Genomic DNA, 19,862 nt, shown 5'->3' with positions numbered 1-19,862 from the left:
CTTACGTCATGCATGTCTGATCTTGATTATGAAAATATCGGGTTACAATGGGGTGCCGAAGGTTTCGGATGTGATCTCGTCGAGAGGCTAAGTGTTACGGCAACCTAGCTCTGGACTTGTGGTGGCTAAAGCTACTAAGATTGATTGTGTCCCTCGGCAGCCCCTCTCCTGGCCCTTATATAGGGGGCCATGTCTCAAGAGATCTGTCCGGGTACGACTAGGTTATAAAAGACCTAGCTCTAAACTTTCCTTGTTCGGTTCTTCTTCGTCTTGTTCTTCAAGGAATATTCTTCGGCACCGCCGTAGTGGCCCACCTTGCCATCGGGTGTCTTCATGGGCCTCCAGTTGGACCGTACAGGATAGGGCAATAATAGTTACCCGAAGGGTAATGCCCACATCAACCAAAGACTACGTCGAGATCGATTTGACCCAAAGGAACGAAACGTTTGTGTGGAACAATGTCGTCAAAGGACGTGTCTAAAGGTATTAGTTTTTTCATGGATCGATTGCTTGCCCTGAATGTGCTGGTGAAGATGAGGTTAATCCCACTGCCACCATCCATGAAAATTTTGCTCATCTCATATCTGCCAATATGAGTCTCCAACACCAAATCTGCATGTCCTGGCAGTGGGACTCGAAGAGGTGATCAGCTCTATCGAACTCGATGGGATGCTTCGACCAACAGAGGTAATCTAGCGTAGCAGGTAGTGACTTCTTAGCCAAGTGTACTTGCCTCGTAATCATCTTTTGCCACCGATTCGTAGGACGTCCTTTCTGTATCATTCATAGATTTCCCAATGGCCTTTCATATATGGCATTTCCTGAGCCGAGGAATGGCTATTTTGTGCAGGTTGTTGCTATGAGAAGCGGCAGCCGTTGCGACTCCATTGTTCATTGGCAGTGGAGGAGGTCGCCCCAGGTGCCGGAGGGTGACCTTGATTAACGACTTGTTGTTGCATGCTTCAATAAGTTTCGTGAAGCCTCAAGAAGTGACAATAGTCCTTGAGTAAATGATTTGACCTTTTCTTTTCGTTGTCATCTATATAAAAGTGGATAGTGTTGGGCCCTAATAATATTTGAGACGCAGGGGGTCCTTCGTCATGGGTTCGGCGTGGCTGATATCACGCCGTTGTCTTCGATAGCCTCCTCCATCACGATTGATACCGCTACGGTAGCTATTACTTTGATTGCCATCATCCCGTCTCTCGGGGAAACCAGCTGCAACCAACTCGGGGTCGTCAATTCCATCATAGTTACGATGCTTGCGCTTTCTTTTACGATCGCCATTGCGTTCAAATCTCCTTCCGTCCATATCATCATGATCCGAACGTCCCCGGTTATGGACAAAGTCTGCTCCATCAACCCATTGGTTAGCGAGGTCCATCAGCTGGGCAGTGGATCAAGGCTTTTGCAGCCTAGTTCTTCCCGAGCTCCTTCCTGCGCACTCCATTGTTGAAAGCGTATATTGGCTCTGTCTCTCTCTCTCATCAAGATATCCTCTACCGATTTTTTTAAGTTAGTCCACCTCTGGATATATGAGTGTATAGGCTAATTATGCCTTTGGGTACATGCTCGTAGCTCCTCAATGGATGCTAGACGTTTGTATGTAGCCTGGAAATTGCGGATGAAGATATGTTTAAGCTCTTTCCAATCATGCACTGATCCCGCATGGAGTTTCTCAAGCCATGCGCGTGCTGAACCTCTCAAATGCAGTTGCAAGGACTGCATGACGGTGGTTTTCGTGCCCCCATTGCACTAGGCCACCGTTAGATGATCCTTCAACCAAGTCTTTGGATCTTCCTCTCCATTGTATTTGCGATGATAGGAAGGGAGTTTGAATCATTCATGCATCTGTTTTCGATGGATTCAGCGATCAAAACAGATCGCACCACAGACATCCTCGTCATCACCGGAGTCCCGCACCACAGACATCCTCGTCATCACCGGAGTCGCGGGACTCAAGGCTAGCACGTTCTTCTCGAGATCTATCAACCTTCTTCTGTGTGATGTCGTTATGGGTGTCATATCCCCTTCCTTTTTGATGTGGCGATTCTTGCCACAGGCTATGATGGCGGTACGGGGATTGAATGTACTTTGGAGAGTAGTCAGTCCTTCGTAGTTCTATTGCTTTCTCCTTGTCGTTCTTGGCATTCGATAGTAATGTGGTCCTTGCCATGTTCAGACCATGAAGTGTTGCCCGATAGGCGCTTGCGCGCGGATCATCCTCTAGAGGTTATGTGGAGAGCAAGTATGTAGTAGAAGCTATCATACCACCCTGAGGTATTTTAGCGACTAGGTCACGTAATCCATCCTCTCTAAATTCTGAGGTAAGGTTCATCGAATGACGGACATCTTCCCCAACGCGAAGCAATCGGGGTGCTCGCTTGCATGCCCACCGCCACCAGTGGTGGATCTAGAAGAATGGAGGTAAGATAGATCCGCTCTCCGCTGACTAGACTCATCAGTGAACTTTCTTCGTTCCTTGATACGTTGTAAACGTATCTATAATTTTTGATGCTCCATGCTTGTTTTACTCCAATTTCTACATGTTATGTTTACACTTCGTTGCACTTTTATACATTTTCCGAAACTAACCTATTGACAAGATGCCACAATGTCAGCTCCTTGTTTTCTGTTGTTTTGTATTTCAGAAAAGTTGTACAGGAAATATTATCGGAATTGGACGAAACAAAAGCCGAAGTTCCTATTTTACTGTAACAAAGACGGAGTCCGAAGGGGAGACGAAGAAGCGCCACGAAGCGGCCACACCTGACCTAGACGCGGCCCAGGCCCTGGCCGCGCCTAGGGGTGGTGTGGGCCCCTCGGGCACCCACCGACCTCGCCCTTCCGCCTATAAGATGCCTCCCGACGCGAAAACCCTAAATCAACCAGCCTCCTTCCACGAAAAGTTATGTAGCTCTGCCGCCATCGAAGACAAGTTTCGGGGGACAGAAGTCTCTGTTCTGGCACCCTGCTGGGACGGGGAATTGCCCCCGAAGCCAACTCCATCGACTCGACCACCAACTTCATCGTTGTTGCTGACTCCCATGATGAGGAGGGAGTAGTTCTCCCCCAAGGCTGAGGGCTTTACCGGTAGCTATGTGGTCTATCTCTCTCTCCCATGATATGATCTTTATGTGATCGTGAGCTTTGTAATCTAGTTGAATAAGTAGATGTTATTCTTCAACTATTATGATACTCCAGTGGTTTTATTATGTGATCTCCGGAGACACCTTGTCCCACGGTGTGAAGGTGATAGTGTGCATACCGTGTGTGTCTCTTAAGCTTAATTTACAGTAATACTTATGAATTTTCGTGTCTTATTAGTACCATCTTTGTATGCTCAAAGTGATAGCGTGGGGCGTCCATAGATTGAGAACGCGAACTTTAAGGAGTGTTTATACATCCCTACGCAGTGAATTTGTGTTTTTATCCAACCGGAGAGTGGTTCAGAGTAGCATAGTGAAGAGATAATATTTATGTATTCAATTATGATATCATTGTTTAGAGTGTCCACTAGTGAAAGTATGATCCCTTGGCCTTGTTTTCAAGCATTGAAACACCGTTTACAACCAGTTCTGCTACATGTTTGCTTTCTGCCATTTTTATTTCAGATTGCAATTACCACTCATAATCATTCATATTACTTGTATTTCACTATCTCTTCGCCGAACTAGTGCACCTATACACCTGACAAGTGTATTGGGTGTGTTGGGGACACAAGAGACTTCTTGTATCGCAATTGCAGGGTTGCTTGAGAGGGATATCTTTGACCTCTACCTCCCTGAGTTCAATAAACCTTGGGTGATCCACTTAAGGGAAACTTGTTGTTGTTCTACAAACTTCTGCACTTGGAGGCCCAACACTATCTACAAGAATATACGCGTGCGTAGACATCATTCCTCGACTGCTTTCCTTTCTTCCTCCATTTTGTTCTTTTCGGCCATCAACCTCTTGTGTTCATCTTCCATCTCTTTTTTCCAATCAGAGAGAAGTTTATAAGCAAGCATCTCATCTTTGGTCTCTACTCTAGTAAGAGGTTTTACACCCATAAAAGCTTCATTGGCTCTCTTCCAAGCCGAGGGAGGGACAATAGGGTCAGATTGAACTACCTTTTTTGCCATTAACATTTCCACAAGGAGGAGTTTTCGCCGAGACCTTGGTCGTGGTTGCAACGGGGATCTCGATAGAAATAACTATCGCACACTGTAAGCGTCGAGAGGATGCTTTGGCTATTGCCGCTGTCTCGAGACAGTTTCTATAGCCCTTCATGCAGTCGTCAGGGCTCGTGGCGTGATGAGCTTCACAATTGAAGCAGTAGACCATTGCTGGTGTAGAGGTCAATGCAGACATCGTGTATAGGTTCGACATTGAGTCAAGCTCAGTGCAAGAGCTAATGGAAGATGTCGTTTTAGATTTCGTGACCGTTGATGATGATATCGACTCCATCTGACCCGAGGTGATCGGGTCCGTGAGGAGGATAAAGCCCACCGCGTTGAAGTGGAATGGAAAGCTTCCAAAGGTCATCTCTTCCCCTTTGCTGAAGGAAGCAAGGGATGATCGCTCGGCCAGCGGGTGCGGCCTGTGGGCCACAGATCCAAAGCAGATCAATTCTCTAAGCACCGATGGATTGTAGATTGTTCGGATAGAAACCGCAGAAACTATGGATCCAACATGCGAATTTCCCACGGATACCGCCGATTGATGTGGGGTAACCACGGAAATGCCCATATGTGATGGACTGGGGTTTAGAGAAAGAGACATGATGGTGATTCTGGCGGTGTACAAGCACAAAACACAGGGGACAACGAGGTTTAACCTAGCTTCAGGCCTCTAAAGGAGAAACCCTAAATGTTGCTTGATGCTTGTATTGATGTTTAAGATTACAAAGTCGCCAAGATGGCTATGATCCAGCGTAGATAGGGTTTGGTGTATGACGTGTATGAGTTTCCGGATTGCTTAGCTTCGCTTGGAGGCCCCTCCTGACCTTTATATAGCAGGCCAGGTCTCAGGTACCACGTTATTTGAGTTGTAGATAGATCAGTTTCTTCCTTCTATGAGCTTTCCTTGGTCAATTCATCTAGCTCGTGGGCTTCAAACTCCTTGCACATGATGCTTTCTCTCTTGAGCTTCGTGGGTCTCGTTGGATAGAACTAGGTATGGTAACGATGAGTACTCGACAAGGTTTGCCCACATCAGGAGGAGATATCAATGGCATTGGAAATGGCTTCTGCAGGGGCAGCGAACATGACTTTGGTTGCTGGCGCCCCAGGACGCTCCCTACGCATCGGGTGAGCACGGGTGCCAGACATATTATTAGGCCACGCGTGATGCCTATACCCGATGGAAGTGTCGTTTCTGCTCGGCACCCAGCCCTTTGGCAGCTTTAGGGGGGCTTTAGGAGCGCCGGTAGAGATGTCCTTAGATTCGGATCTATCCTAGTAGATAGATAAAAATAATTATCCAAATAGAGTAACTCATAAAAGTAGAAACACATCCAAAACAGAGAGCTAATGCTTTATGAACACCTAGATTACAGCACACTGTAAAAAAAATAGTTTTGACCTTTTTGCCAGGGATTAACTTTTGATCAAAACTGGTCGTATGTGCCCATCAACGTTTGATTAGTTCAGCTCTATAACTTAAGTAAAGTTCACTTTTTTACTCCATGCCTCACAGTAAAATAACACGAGTTTAACTGACATCTAGTTTGGACCATATGCCGTCAGTTACCTTTGCAGACAGGCCCTGGCTCGAGGACTGATGTCGGCACATCCTGAATGATGCTCAGTTTAACAAGTAAACTCAAAACACTTAGGAACCGCGCGCTTTCACACGTGCGTCCGGGCTGTACACAAGGGTAGAGCATCGGGCATGCCTCCCTTGCAGGGCTGCTGCCATGCCGCAAAACATACTCCGACGGGCCAAGCCACGGCAACGGAACGGAAGGCAACCCCAGCTGCAGTTAACCGCCCGCGCGCCGATGAAGGCCCCTCCCCGCTTCCCAAGTCTTCTTCCATCCATCCATCGGTCACACCCAAGTAAAGTAAAGAATTGTTGCCCGATTAGCTTAGCTCCACCCCCCACAACGCACCTACCGGCGCACAGTGCACCGCCTCTCCATCGACCTCCCATCTATATATACGCGATACCATCCTGCTTACCTCCCTCCCCCGCCTTCCCTCCTCGCTCTGCTCTGCTCTGCTCATCGATCCATTGATCGACCTTCGCAGCAGCTCGCAATGGCGCCATTTGCGACGTCGAGGACCCTGCTGCTCTCTGCCCTCCTCTGCGTCCTCCTCTGCTCAGGTAATGCAGTCATGCTCATGCATATGCGCCGCCGCTGATCGAGGCGTCACTACTCACCGATGCCCTGGCCGCGAATCAACCGAACGATCGACGGAGCGTAATGCTAACTGTTAAGGTTTTCTTGGAATGTATGTGCAGAGGTCTGCGTGCTGCAATGCGGCGCGGCGATCGGCATCAACTACGGGCAGGTGGGCAACAACCTGCCGACGCCGGCGCAGGCGGTGTCGCTACTGTCGTCGCTGCGCGTGGGCAAGGTGCGCATCTACGACGTGAACCCGCAGGTGATGGCGGCGTTCGGCGGAACGGGCATCGAGCTCATCGTCACGGTGCCCAACGACCTGGTGCAGCCCATGGCGGCCAGCGCGGGGCAGGCGGCGCAGTGGGTCGCCGCCAACATCCGGCCCTACTTCCCGGCGACGCGCGTCACGGGCGTCGCCGTGGGCAACGAGGTGTTCACCGACGACGACGAGGCGCTCAAGGCCAGCCTCGTCCCGGCCATGCGCAACCTGCACGCCGCGCTGGCGCAGCTGGGCATGGACGGCTACGTGCACGTCTCCACCGCCAGCTCCCTCGGCGTGCTCGCAAACTCCTACCCGCCGTCGCAGGGCGCCTTCACGCCGGAGTGCGCCGCGCTCATGCTCCCCTTCCTCCGCTTCCTCGCCGAGACCAACGCCCCGTTCTGGATCAACGCTTACCCCTACTTCGCCTACAAGGGCGACCCCGCAAAGTACGTAACAATTTACTTTCCGCCACGTCAGCGTATGTAGACTGCTACGACTTTACTGAACTGACGTGGATTCCACGTGTTTACAGCGTGTCCCTGTCCTACGCGCTGTCGGACCCGTACCACGTCGGCGCGGTGGACCCCTACACGCACCTGCAGTACACCAGCATGCTGTACGCGCAGGTGGACGCCGTGAGCTTCGCGGCGGCGCGCCTCGGCTACGGCGGCATCCCGGTGTACGTCTCGGAGACGGGGTGGCCGTCCAAGGGCGACGCCGACGAGGTGGGCGCCACCGTCGAGAACGCCCGCGCCTACAACCGCAACCTGCTGGTGCGGCAGGTCGGCAACGAGGGCACGCCGCTCCGGCCCCGCCAGCGGATCGAGGTCTACCTCTTCGCGCTCTTCAACGAGAACATGAAGCCCGGGCCGACATCCGAGAGGAACTACGGACTCTACCAGCCCGACGGCAGGATGGTATACAACGTCGGCCTCATGCAGCAGCAGACCACGTCGGCGACGGCTCTCTCCCTCGCCGCCTCCTCCGCACCGCCTTCCACCAGGGTCAGTACTCATCCATTTCACTCCATCCTTTTCTGTTTGATCCTTCATTCTCCAAAATACTACCGTTTCTTCAACTAAAACCACAACAAGAATTATCTAACAGTTACAGAACATGTTTGTGAGTATAGGTTAGCTTTAATCAGAATATATTTACTAATAATACAATCGTTATTTTGTCATGGAACTAGCTAGACTGTCAGAAACCTGGTAGTACAGCATATCTATCAGGATCACATCTTTTTCAGTCGGTCAGTCACAGATAGACTATAGTCATACAGTGATATATGCTTTTCCTTTGAAGATCTGTGTTCCCCACAGCAACGTCAGTCAAGGTGCAATGCACATGTGGATCACTGTTGGTCCAAGCTGGACTTTAGTAGAACGTCCTACTACGTACTATATCAAAGTCTCTTATCTAAACCAAAGTGGTTAGTGTGGTCCATGTACATATGCATGATGCTTATCAAACACTTCTAGATTACTTTCATCTGCATGAATAGAGCGTACACGCGCACGCAGCTAGTGTCCTAGGCGGCAGTTTTCCAGTAACCTAGCTGAATTGCACAGTTATTCTTTTCCTTGTTTGCACTTAAAGTGCTACTCGGATGCAAGTCACCAAATCACTTCATTGAGAAAGGAAGACAAAAGCACAAAGAAAGCATGACCTCCGAAGGGATCATATCTTGCACTAGTGCCACGAAGAAAGAATAATTAGCCTTTGCATGCACACGGGTTGACGGTTGAGTTCACATTGCATGCAGTCTTGGAGGAACCTTCACAAGTCCAATTTCTGATCTTTTTTAGTGCTATGATCCTCACCAAGGAGAGGAAATATCCAAATATTCCTTGTGCATTCGCGCGTACAAGAATAGAGAATAATTACAAAGTGTTCCTTTTGGGCACACGCTTATCGCACGGCTTAGTATCCTGAGGGGGCAAACTTTCATGATTGAACAATCGGCGTTAGGTGCAGATGCGATTCTTCTCCACCGAAATGTATATGTTGTTAGTGGAGGGAAACTGGGTCATAATTAATCACGTAGATCACCGAAAGAAGAGATGAACATGATTGCGTTTAGCAGAAAGACCGGGGCATTAGTCTTAATTTTTGCTTAGTTTGGAGAAGTAGGGTTTTATAAGATTGGGAAGCATGTTTCACCATGTTCACTATTTTTATGAACTAACAAGGTTACACCTTTTGTGATGCAGGATGTCAGGAAAGACTTCACCAGCATGTTCCTCTTCACAGCTCTGGCCATCCTTGTTACCTCGCAGGCTTTCTTACTAGGGTGACAAAATCACCCAACGGTGTGGCCATATGCATGCAAGCTCAACAATGCAAAGCAAATGGCCTTGACTTTTGTGGACACAAAGCCCCCAAGACCAAAGGGGGCAGATGATGCACCGTCTGAAGGTATGAAATGGCCCCCTTGCCATCTTATCATAGGTGACACCCTTCTTTTGTTTGTCATGTGGGAGCTTTATATCCCTAATGGCCCAGCCATGCAAGAGGGAAAGTCACTTTTATTTGCATTTCACATGCCCCTTCCTTTTCCTCCCTATGGGCTACCACATAACAAAACATATCAAAAATATGTATATACTAGTATTAGACCACATATACATGACACATACATACACCATTCATGGGAGGGCAATCTGAAACACTTGGTCACAAGGGGTCCTCATCTCATCTTTTTGCCATTGCAGGAGGCAAAAGGAAAGCATGGTGTAGGCCAGAGGAAAAGCTTCCCTTTGCGATGTGGAAGGCACTACCTAGTACCTTGTGGACGGCACAGCGTGTAAATATTGCTGAGGAAAAGGCCCATTTTGTGACTCACATGGGATTCCGGAAGATGTGCGGGGAAGATGGAGAGAAAGGGTGGCCGATCATGTTGCAGCCTGCGGGATTAGCTTTTCGGCGCTGAGAGCTTTATGCACTTTGCCATGTCAAACTGCTGTGCTGTTAGGCTGATGTACATATAATTTCATCTATTCTTTTATTTGTTGTAAGCTCACGCTCTCTGCAGTTTAATGATCAGTTGGTGTAGGGCGTGTGGGCATTGATGTAAATAACTGGAAAATTATCAGTATAAATATGATTCTTATTGCGATCCTCTTCATTTTGCTTCCTGATACGACAAGAATGTCCTTGTTCTTTCTATGAAAACACATCTACAGCCCAGACAAACTTGAACTGAAAGAGAAGTTACACTCCCAAATAACTCTGCTTCAGTTTAGGGTTAATGTGCCCCTGTTTGTTAGAGAAAAATTCTTGTCTTGCGTGCTTATTACCGAATGCCAGCAACCACAACAGTTCATAACTCCTGGGAGTGTAACGTAGGCTAATAAACAGTTGTTGGGCTGATTCCGCATCTAGTTGAGGGGGCTATTATATTCCTCAATATGCTAATGATACATTCTTGTTTTTGGAACATGATGTGGCAAAAGGCTGTTAATATGAAATTGATATTGTGCATCTTTGAACAATTATGGAGGCTAAACATCAATTTTCACAAGAGTGAAATATATTGCTTTGGTAACGCAAAGGAGACACACAGAATGATTATAGGCATATCTTTGACTGTGAGGTGGGCTCCATGCCATTTAAATATTTGGGAATTCTTTTTTTAACGAGGCAAAAAAAATTGTCATTTTCATTATTAGAAGTTTTACAAACCACACAAATTTGACTAAATGTCAAGCACAAATGAACCTAGCCTACTCTCGCGGCATGACATTACTCAAAGCCTTAGCCCCAGCGAGACTCGATGTGGCCACCTCTTCCTTAATTTTGTTAACTAGCATGTTTGAGGTACAAGCTTCATTTTGGAATACGCGTGCATTTTTTTCCTTCCAAATTTCCCATGAGATCAACATATCAAGCAATGCCATGGCCTTCTTCGATTGTACATGCTTGTGCACTCCGTCCATCCACCACTTGTTGATGGAGCGCATTATTTTCCAATCCAAAATGTCCACCTCGTCTAACCCAAGCCAAGACTTAATTTTGGACCGTATTCGGATGGTGAAACGGCATTTGAAAAGAAGGTGGGAGGCGGTTTCTTGCACTTGATTACATAGCTTGCACGTACCACAATTTGGCCATTCTCTTTTTTGGAGCCTATCCGTCCACACTCTATTTTGAGTGATCAACCAAACGTAGAACTTGCATTTCGGTGGTGCTCAAGGCTTCCAAACCATGGAGGGAAAAGAAGATTTCGTTTAACCCAATAATTACATGTTGTAGGCCGTTTTGGAGGAGTATGATCCATTGTTGGTGAGCCTCCAAGAAATAGAATCCGGCAAACTTGGGTTCAAATGAACCCCACGTAACATCTCCCAAAATTTGGCAAATTGCACAATATGCTCAACGGGTAGTCCCTCTTGAGTGTTGACTTTGGAGACCCAAAAGTTATTTTCCAAGGCTTTGTTGACGACAAATTTGGGGATTCCTATTCACTACAGACCGTTTGTTGAATAAGGAGTGGAAACCAGTACAAGACCGATTTGACCGTAAATTGGGTTGCTGGACAGGAGAGCCGCTCTCATATAGAGATCGATTAGTTCTGATTAATTCGGTTCTTACTAGTTTGCCGATATTTTTATTATCTTTCTTTTTTATACCCAAAGCTGTGAGGAAAAGATTGGAATGTCATAGATCATGTTTCTTTTGGCAAAGTGATCAGACAAAAAGAAAATATCGATTAACTAAATGAAATATTATTTGTCGTTCAAAAGATGAACATGGACCGGGGATCAAGTTTCTTGATATTAAGAATAAGTGTTTATTTAGTAAGTGGCTATTTAAAATACTTAACGAATAAGGGGTGTGGCGCCAACACCTGTTGCAAAATAAATATCTTCATACCAAAACTTTGTCCAAGTTTAAGCTAAGCCTAGTGATTCTTCCTTTCATAAGAGATTAATGAATGTGAAGCATGCACTAGTAGGAAAAGCATACGCCACAGAAATTTGTTTTGTGGCGCACCAGACACGGTGCGCCACAGAAATAGCTTAATTTTGTGGCGCACCAACAATCCATGCGCCACAGAAACTTGGTGGGGCCAGCCCCAATCATTGGTTTCACTACTTCTGTGGCGTACAGGACCACGTGCGCCACAGAAATAAGACATTCTGTGGCACACTGGTCCTGGTGCCACTGAATTAAGACTTTCTGTGGCACACGTGAGATGGTGCGCCACAGAAACTACACATTTCTGTGGCGCACATGAGTTCCATGCCCCACTGAAGTTTTTTGGCTCCCCACGCAACTCCACCCCCTCCCCCCGTCCCCCGTGGATCACCATTTTTACCTCTGTAAAAAATGAAAAAAAATAGATAGAAATTACAAAAAATAAATTCCATCAAGATGCTCATGTATTATGTCATCTTTTACCACTGAAAATTAACAAACATAAATTTCGACTTTTTTTGCAAAATTGTGTGGGAAAATCATCAAACTGGATTTCTGGTTGCATACGAACTCGAAAAAAGACGCATAATATATTAAAATGATCCCACGAAAATTCTACATCCGAATTCATCGGGACTTGCCTGGTTGGACAATTTTTAGAATCGCCAAATTCAAAAAGATTAAAAAGTTACGGCCAGTTAAAGTTTTTTTGCTGCAAAATACAACAAAAGAAAAAAAAATCTGTGGCGCACCTAGTGCCCATGCGCCACAGAATTAACGTCCAAAATTTGAATTTTCTGCCGCCCTCCTCCACTTTTCCTCCACTTCTCCTCACTACTCCTCCACTTCTCCTCACTTCTCCTCTTTGGATGCAAACTTCTCATCAACTTCTCCTCCACCACCACCACCACCACCACCACCACCACCACCTCCTCCTCCTCCTCCTCCGGCCGACCTCCTCCTCCTCCACCACCACCAGCACCTCCGGGGCCGGCCTCCCACTCCGGCGACCTCCTCCTCCGGCCGGCCTCCTCCTCCTACTCCGGCGACCTACTCCGGTGACGATCACCTTCTCCTCCTCCTCCGGCGACCACCTCATCCTCCACCACCACCTCCTCTTCCTCCACCACCTCCTCCACCACCTCCTCTTCCTCCACCACCTCCTCCACCACCACCACCTCCACCACCACCACCTCCACCACCACCTCCATCACCACCTCCATCACCTCCTCCACCACCACCACCACCACCTCCTCCTCCTCCTCCTCCTCCTCCTCCTCCGGCCGTCCTCCTCCTTCACCCACCCACCCACCCAACCCCACCTCCGGCTACCTTCCAGCGAAATTTAAAAATTTCGGCGGCCCCAGATCTAGATCTAGATCTAGATCTGGCCGCCATTTTTTTGAATTTCAAAAAAAAAATCTGTGGCGCACCACCACCGGTGCGCCACAGAAATAAGTTTCTGTGGCGCACCACCGCCGGTGCGCCACAGAAATAAGACTTTCTGTGGCATGGGCAAGTGCGCCACAGAAAGCTTATTATTGTGGCGAGAATTCTGTGGCGCACCACGCATGCGCCACAGAATCATTTTTTGGTGCGCCACTGATGAGGTTTTTCTTACTAATGATGAGTTCTTTCAGTATAGTTCATTTGTCATCGGTGATGTACAGAACGTTAGATTTTAGGAGGATTCTTGGCTAGGATGACGACCATTAGCTGTCCAATATCCATCTATATTTAACATAGAAAGTCAGAAAAATGTGGCAGTCGCTGAAGTTATGAATACAGTGCCATGATAAATGGATGGCGAAGGTACATATCCTTGAGCGTCTCATGACGGTAAGTTAATGAGCCAGAGAGATTCACTTGGCATCTCACGGCTTCAGGAATTTTCTCCGTGAAATCTTTATATGTTAACTTCATGGATGACCGTGCTAGGTTTCAAAGAAAATACATATGATGGTTAAAGTGTCACTTAAGATTAGAGCATCTCCAACAGGCGCGCTAAAAGCCCCGCGCGGCAAAAAAACCGCCGGTTTGCCGCGCGCGGGCCCTGCCGCGCTGCTCCAGCGGAGGCGGGAAAACGGCGCGCGCGCTAAATTTTTTGCCGCCCGCGCTCTTTCGCGCTATCCCGCGCGGGAAATCTGCCGTGTGCGCTGCCGCGCGCGCTATAAACACGACACGCGCGAAGCGGCCAACTGCCATTCCGCCTCCACGCGTCTTCGCCTCTCCCCGCCTCTCTCCCTCCCGCGCCGCTCCGCCGCTCCGCCTCCGGCCGTTTCGCCTCCACGCGAAGATGCCTCCACGCCGCCGCCCACCTTCCGGCTACCACGGCGTTCGAGCGCGGCCGAGCGGCCGATTCGACGCGGAGATCCATTCCGGCGAGGAGCGGATCCGCCTCGGCACCTTCGACATGGCGCACGAGGCGGCGCGGGCCTACGACGCCGTCGCGTGGCGGCTGGGCCGCTCCCGCCGCCAGATGAACTTCCACGACGTGTTCACGCGGGAGCAGGCGGAGATGCTCGCGCCGCCGCCGCCGATGATCACCCGGGAGCAGCAGCGCCGACAGCGGGAGCTGGAGCAGCGCCTGCTCATCGCCGAGCGCGACGAGGCGCTCCGCGTTGAATGGGCGCGCCGCTTCCCCGAGGACGTCGCTGCCACGGCGGCCTTCTACGCGGAGAAAGAGAAGAAGGAGGAGGAGAAGGCGGCGGAGAAGGCGAAGAAAAAAGCTTCGCGCGAGAAGCGCCGCGCCGAGTCCGCGGCGAGGAAGGCGGCGAGGGTCGCGAAGGCGGCGAGGAAGGAGGAGGAAAAGAAGAACGGCGCAGGGCCGTCGACCATCGTCCTCTCCTCCTCCTCCTCCTTCGAGTGGACGACGACGCCGGTGTCGGAGACGACTCCGAGCAGCTCGGACTTCGATTGGGACTCGGACGAGTAGTTCCAGTTCTATATGTCGCATTGTATCGTAGAACTTTTATAATATATTCGTATTTTCGATCAAATTTTCATAGTTCGTTCGATTTAAATTTTCAAAAAACGGTCGGATTTAGCACTTTATGCCGCGCGCGCTGCAAAATAGAGCCTCTGCCGGAGGTACGTTTTTCGCACAACAACGCGGGCTGCAAAATAGCGCCTCTGCCGCGGGCAAATTCGCTAACACGCGCGCTAGCGGTATACATCGCGCCGAATCGCGCGTTTATAGCGCCAGATTTTACAGCGCCCGTTGGAGATGCTCTTATGTGGTTCTAAAACAAATAAAATGCTATTCGCCTCCGCCTGTTGCGTTGAGGTGTTGTGTCGGCCTGGCTGGTCATCGGCCCGTGTGGAGCTCAGCCTCGGGGCTAGCGTGTGGTGTCGTGTTGTAACGGTTTTTCGGCCAGTTTTCCTCATAAACGGGCCAACTCTTTTCTCCTATATCAATGAAAGGCAAAACTTTTGCCTTGTTTCAAAAAAAAACAAATAAAATGCTCACTAAATAACCATGCAAGAAGAAATTAGACAAGGTCTAACTCTGAAGAATCAGTAGAACATCTTTTTATTAAATGCGCCTTTACCAAGTTGATTTGGAGAGCAGCCCACTTTACTTTCAATATATTTCACCTACAAGTATGTTTGGTAATTAGTTACATGGAATTGATAAAAAAAAAAGCCTTAGGATACGCACATGCGTGCGTGCTTTAATTTGGAATGGTCGAAATGAGGTGGTTTTTAATAGAGCACCTTTTATAGGTTATTCACAAGGCTATCTATTGGATCCAAATGGTACTAATAAAATCCAAAATGCAAGATGTATCATGTATCTTTTATTTCGTTAGATCCATGTAGACGCTTTATGTGATCCCTGAGTTTGTAATAATTTGGTAACGAGAACTTTGTTTAATAAAGGGCTATGTGCATCATTTTCCCCCATTTCAAAAAAAAAAAAAAACGTAGCATTATAAATATATTTTTAGGAAGTGAGGCATTCACGCTACATCACATTCATAATTCTTTATTCCATTACAAGTAGTTATTGTCATAAGAGAAAAAGGACTATATAGTACATTCCAAACCAGCTACACAGCAAGCCTCATATTCACAAAGTGTCGCTCTAGACTGACCTGGAACTTTCCAGCAGCAACAGAACTCATACGAAAACCATGGTTTTGGCCAGCTCAAGGGCTCTTTCCCTTCCAAAGAGCTTCTCCACAACGGCAAGCGAGAACTCCATGGAAGTGCCTGGACCTTGGCTAGTGATCAGGTTGCCATCAACAACAACTCTGTTCTTGCATTCACTTTGGTCCGCAAGTTTGTTCCACATCGCAGGATAAGATGTAGCCTTCTTCCCCTGATGCAAAAAAAAAGAAGAAAGTGCAAGTTACAGAACTGTTTCACTATCTACGTTTCACTAGGATCAAAGAGAAGACTCAATGTTTATCTCCTACTATACCTTCAGCAGGCCATGTGGTTCAAGGGCAATTGCTGGGGAGGCACATATGGCTCCATACAGTTTGTTGGCCTCAGCTTGCTTCTTGATAAAACCAATCAGTTCATCTGATTTGGCATAGGCTTGGGCACCACCAAGGCCACCCTATCAACAGATGGGACGTCATAAGATAAAAAGGCTGAATGTTCCCAATAGCTCAAAAGTGATGTATAGAGAACTTACAGGTAACAAAATGAGATCATACTGCTGCTTAAGGGCATCACCCAATAGCACATCAGCAACCATCTTCACATTCCTGGATGCAACAATCTCCAAGGTGCCTTCTAAAGATGCAACAACAACATTTGCTTTCGCCCTTCGAAGAATGTCAATAATCATAATTGCCTCCATCTCCTCTGTACCATTAGCAATTGGTACAAGAATCTGCAGCAGGAGAGCAAGATCTTGAACTGTTAATGGAGCAACATATATATATAGTTGGAACTAAGCATCTAGTGCGATTAAGAATCACATGTAACAAGAGTAAATGTAGCCAAATAAGCACATACAGCTTAGAGACTACTCAATAATTCAAATTTGATGAATAGAACAACATTTCAGTTGCTTGCTAGTAGGTTCTGTGATTTAATCCAAGTCATACACTAAATGGTGTTTGGGTAGTGGGTACTATACTGGCGGTTAAAATTTCCATCCCTCCTTCCACATGTGCAAATCAAGCTAGAAGGTATATTTCTGAAAGAGATCATCTCAGACAGAAAAGGTAAGCTATTGAACCTCACTGCCGTTGTCTTCAATCTATTAAAACTCGGTGATCTAGCTTTCCTAAGCACAGAATGAATTATCTACCATGTTCAGGAAAAATGTATGCACCATGAACCATGGTTTGCACAGTTAAATGTGTACTGGTCAATCCTACCATTTTGGTTAAGGAACTTCGTTCGATTTGTACTACCTCATAGTACCTGGGTATTAAGAACACATACTTATTTGCGCTGTTATCATGTGTGGTCCTTGAAAGAATAAATCCTTCATCAAGAAAAATCATGCCAAACTTTTTTAATATTTTACCAAGGGTCACATTTTAATAGCATGCTATGATATGAAAATAAACCAAATGGATGCTACATGAAACAATCAGGTTTCATCACATACCTGAGGATTTTCACCAACATTCCAGCTAGTTGAATTCAGTTCCTTCATTGAAAACTCTGCACCATGCTGGGGACGCATAACCTAAAAATAAATAATCACTTAGTTGACTGTAAACAACAGCTGCAAAAATATGAGACTACACTTACTAACTAAGTCTCATACATAACATTCTCCATGCCACTGTAACAAGTTTAAGAAAGGATGTGAATTTAAAGACAACAATTGTTCATGTGCACAAAATGGCCATCATTGACAACAGGATTTACCGAATTTTAATATGCAACTAGAATTACGAAGAGAGAAATTTCATCATCCTATAAAACCAACTAATACTAACATACTTAGGTAATTAATGATTTCATAGGAGACCATGTATTTGTAATTTAGTACGAATATGCAGTGTGAATGAACTATGTGAACATAACAATAGGTGATTCTTTATTTATCAATTCTTGAATACATTTTTCATCCCTACGTACTACAAAAACTGCAGGACTGCCAGGGCTTAGGCCTCTCGGGAACCAAATAGCCTGAATATTTCACCATCAAGAAGCAACATAACACTGTTAAACTGCCAGAAAGCACCGTGAATAATTTTTTGTACAAAAAATTCTGCAATGAACATCTAAGAGAATGGGTGTGTAAAATGCTGAAAAACAATTCATACCATTGGCCCAGCAACTTCATCAGCCTTTTCTTTGCCACAAAGTTGTTCAACCAAAACAACAGAATATTCCATGGTTGTTCCTGGCCCACGGCTAGTCACACACTTCCCATCGATCTGCACCCTTGATTCTACAGCTTTCGCCTCTGAAGGAAGTTTATCCATAAATGAAGGATGACAAGTTGCCTATCAAAAACACTGAAATGAGCTTCACCCAAATGAAAGGTGGTAATACAAGGCATACAATAAACGAATAATAGATGGCAGTATAACCTTTAATCCATTGAGCAAACCCCAAGCTCCTAGCGCCACAGCTGGTGCAGCACATACTGCAGCGTAAAGCTTACCCTTCTCCACATGTTTTTTAACCATGTTCTCCAAAACTTTGCTGTCTCTGAAGTTGGAAGCCCCAGGCATCCCTCCCTGAATGGAAGACATCAAATATAAATTGCAAATTAATCGGAATGAAGTAGACAAAGTTCATGAATTTCAACAGTTTTTTATAGACAGAGACACATGATACTGTAGCAAAAATATAGATGAATCAACTCTAGCGCATACAATGTGTGAAAGTAATCGCTAATTCCTGATGTATCGCTCATACTATATGTAACATCTGTAATTCTGTATCCATATCCTCATAGGATCTTCCTTTGTTCATAGCATGCATGATGACCGTACTATCGACTAAATCACGACAACTGAGAGTATCCGATGTTCATAAAATGCATGATCGCCATACGATAAAATAAACCCCAACAACAGAGAGTTATTTTAAGTTGAGAGGTAGAAGAATTGCATACAAAAAAAAATATAATCGAATCAATGGCATCAATCTTGAGACAGAAGTCGTGAAAATTTGAGAACGCCATGATTATCTCTCCATGCGCAATAACCAGAGGAGGAAGAACCATGGCAACAACTCCAGAACCATATAGGTAGGACCTCTGAAATAGAGGCACTTATCCTACTAAATCCGAAGACAGGCAATTTGCAGTCAAAGCTCCAGCCCATCTGGTGATCCCTAGACTGAATTCGGATTTCATAGATACAATTTGCAGTGTAGATAAGCATAGGATTCTTTCATTACACAACATTTACTGCTTTGTCACCAATCACCAGCAGACACGTTACGGCATCCAATTTTGCTCCGGCGGAGCAATTTAATTTATCATGTTCTGTCCAATGTAAGGAATCAATTTAGCAGCAACTAAATTCAACAGTTGCTTCGCAATCACCTATCACAGTTTCTCGCATCCCCAGAACAAGAAGACCCAGAGTTTTTTTTTTTTTTTTTTTTGCAAGGAAGAAGACCCAGAGTTAAACTGGTAGAGGCAAGGGGAGCGAGCACGGGTGTGACTCACGGGGAGCGAGATGAGGTCGAAATCGGCTTGGGCGAGGTCGTCGAGGAGGGCGTCGGCGACGAGCCTGACGCCCCAGGCGGCGGCGACCTGCGCGGCGGCGGGCTCGACGGAGGCGACGGAGACCTGGGCCCCCGCGCGGCGCAGCACGTCGACGATGATGGCGGCCTCCATCGGCTCCGTCCCGTTCGCGATCGGCACCAGGACCTGCAGCGTCAGACTCAGACCGCGGGTTAGAGAACGACGAAACGCCGCGCGCGCCACGCGCCGTGGGCCGGGGAGAAGGGATAGGGTGCTTGCCTTCTTGGGGGCGGGAGACGACGCCATGGCCTGCGCCAGCGGGGAGGAGGAGGAGGAAGAAGCGAGCGCGCGGGTTAGGGTTTGTGGGCGGCGGAGGAGGGGAGGTGGGGAGGGGGTTCTGATGAGAGTGGAGAAGGAGAGTGGGCGCGTGGCCATTTCTTTCGTGAAGCTTCCTCGGTGGGCTGTTCCAGAAGCGCGGACACCGTGTGCCGTGACTATTTTGACACGAAGTTATCTAGTAGATATGTACTCATATCTAGTCACAGTTTAGTGTGTAGATACGCTCAACAAAGTTGTCAACAAAATTTGTTCTAAGCATCCATATGCCCAGGTAGCTCATCACAATCTCTATCCAATAGCTTTGTCACACCGGTATGTTTGTGACAAACATACGAAGCAACACAAACTAATGCAAATCACCGAGAAACCAAAGAGCCAATTGCCAGTAGTTG

General features: G+C 47.1%; 2 protein-coding genes across 2 annotated transcripts; one reads left to right on the top strand and one right to left on the bottom strand.

Annotated features, from left to right (window-relative positions):
- The first annotated feature begins 6,178 nt into the window (after positions 1-6,178).
- On the top strand, positions 6,179-9,438 carry LOC127314010 (glucan endo-1,3-beta-glucosidase 14). The gene is made up of 5 exons (XM_051344475.2): positions 6,179-6,309; positions 6,448-7,036; positions 7,123-7,594; positions 8,804-9,008; positions 9,305-9,438. Exons 1-4 carry the CDS (start codon positions 6,243-6,245, stop codon positions 8,885-8,887), a joined length of 1,212 nt encoding a protein of 403 aa, XP_051200435.1. The 5' UTR covers positions 6,179-6,242; the 3' UTR covers positions 8,888-9,008; positions 9,305-9,438.
- A 6,015-nt stretch (positions 9,439-15,453) lies between these two features.
- Positions 15,454-19,581, bottom strand: LOC127314009 (protein DJ-1 homolog A). The gene is made up of 8 exons (XM_051344474.1): positions 19,411-19,581; positions 19,114-19,317; positions 18,023-18,172; positions 17,753-17,935; positions 17,086-17,166; positions 16,156-16,356; positions 15,937-16,077; positions 15,454-15,834 (listed from the first exon to the last, which is right to left on the bottom strand). Exons 1-8 carry the CDS (start codon positions 19,564-19,566, stop codon positions 15,634-15,636), a joined length of 1,317 nt encoding a protein of 438 aa, XP_051200434.1. The 5' UTR covers positions 19,567-19,581; the 3' UTR covers positions 15,454-15,633.
- Between the last annotated feature and the right edge of the window lie 281 nt (positions 19,582-19,862).

The sequence above is a fragment of the Lolium perenne genome, chromosome 7 (assembly GCF_019359855.2).
Source record: "Lolium perenne isolate Kyuss_39 chromosome 7, Kyuss_2.0, whole genome shotgun sequence".
In the NCBI taxonomy this organism is placed as follows: Eukaryota; Viridiplantae; Streptophyta; class Magnoliopsida; order Poales; family Poaceae; genus Lolium; species Lolium perenne.
The sequence above is the reverse complement of the archived record's forward strand: the minus strand, read 5'-3'. Positions and strand labels throughout refer to the sequence as shown.

What these genes read in the sequence shown, in the direction of transcription:
- LOC127314010 (XM_051344475.2), top strand. Translation starts at nt 6,243, where the DNA reads ATGGCGCCATTTGCGACGTCGAGGACCCTGCTGCTCTCTGCCCTCCTC. An exon ending in CTGCGTCCTCCTCTGCTCAG is followed by an intron (nt 6,310 to 6,447) that starts GTAATGCAGTCA and finishes ATGTATGTGCAG; the next exon opens with AGGTCTGCGTGCTGCAATGC. An exon ending in CCGCACCGCCTTCCACCAGG is followed by an intron (nt 7,595 to 8,803) that starts GTCAGTACTCAT and finishes TTTGTGATGCAG; the next exon opens with GATGTCAGGAAAGACTTCAC.
- LOC127314009 (XM_051344474.1), bottom strand. Translation starts at nt 19,566, where the DNA reads ATGGCCACGCGCCCACTCTCCTTCTCCACTCTCATCAGAACCCCCTCC. An exon ending in ATGAAGTTGCTGGGCCAATG is followed by an intron (nt 17,167 to 17,752) that starts GTATGAATTGTT and finishes ATTTATTTTTAG; the next exon opens with GTTATGCGTCCCCAGCATGG. An exon ending in AACCACATGGCCTGCTGAAG is followed by an intron (nt 15,835 to 15,936) that starts GTATAGTAGGAG and finishes TTTTTGCATCAG; the next exon opens with GGGAAGAAGGCTACATCTTA.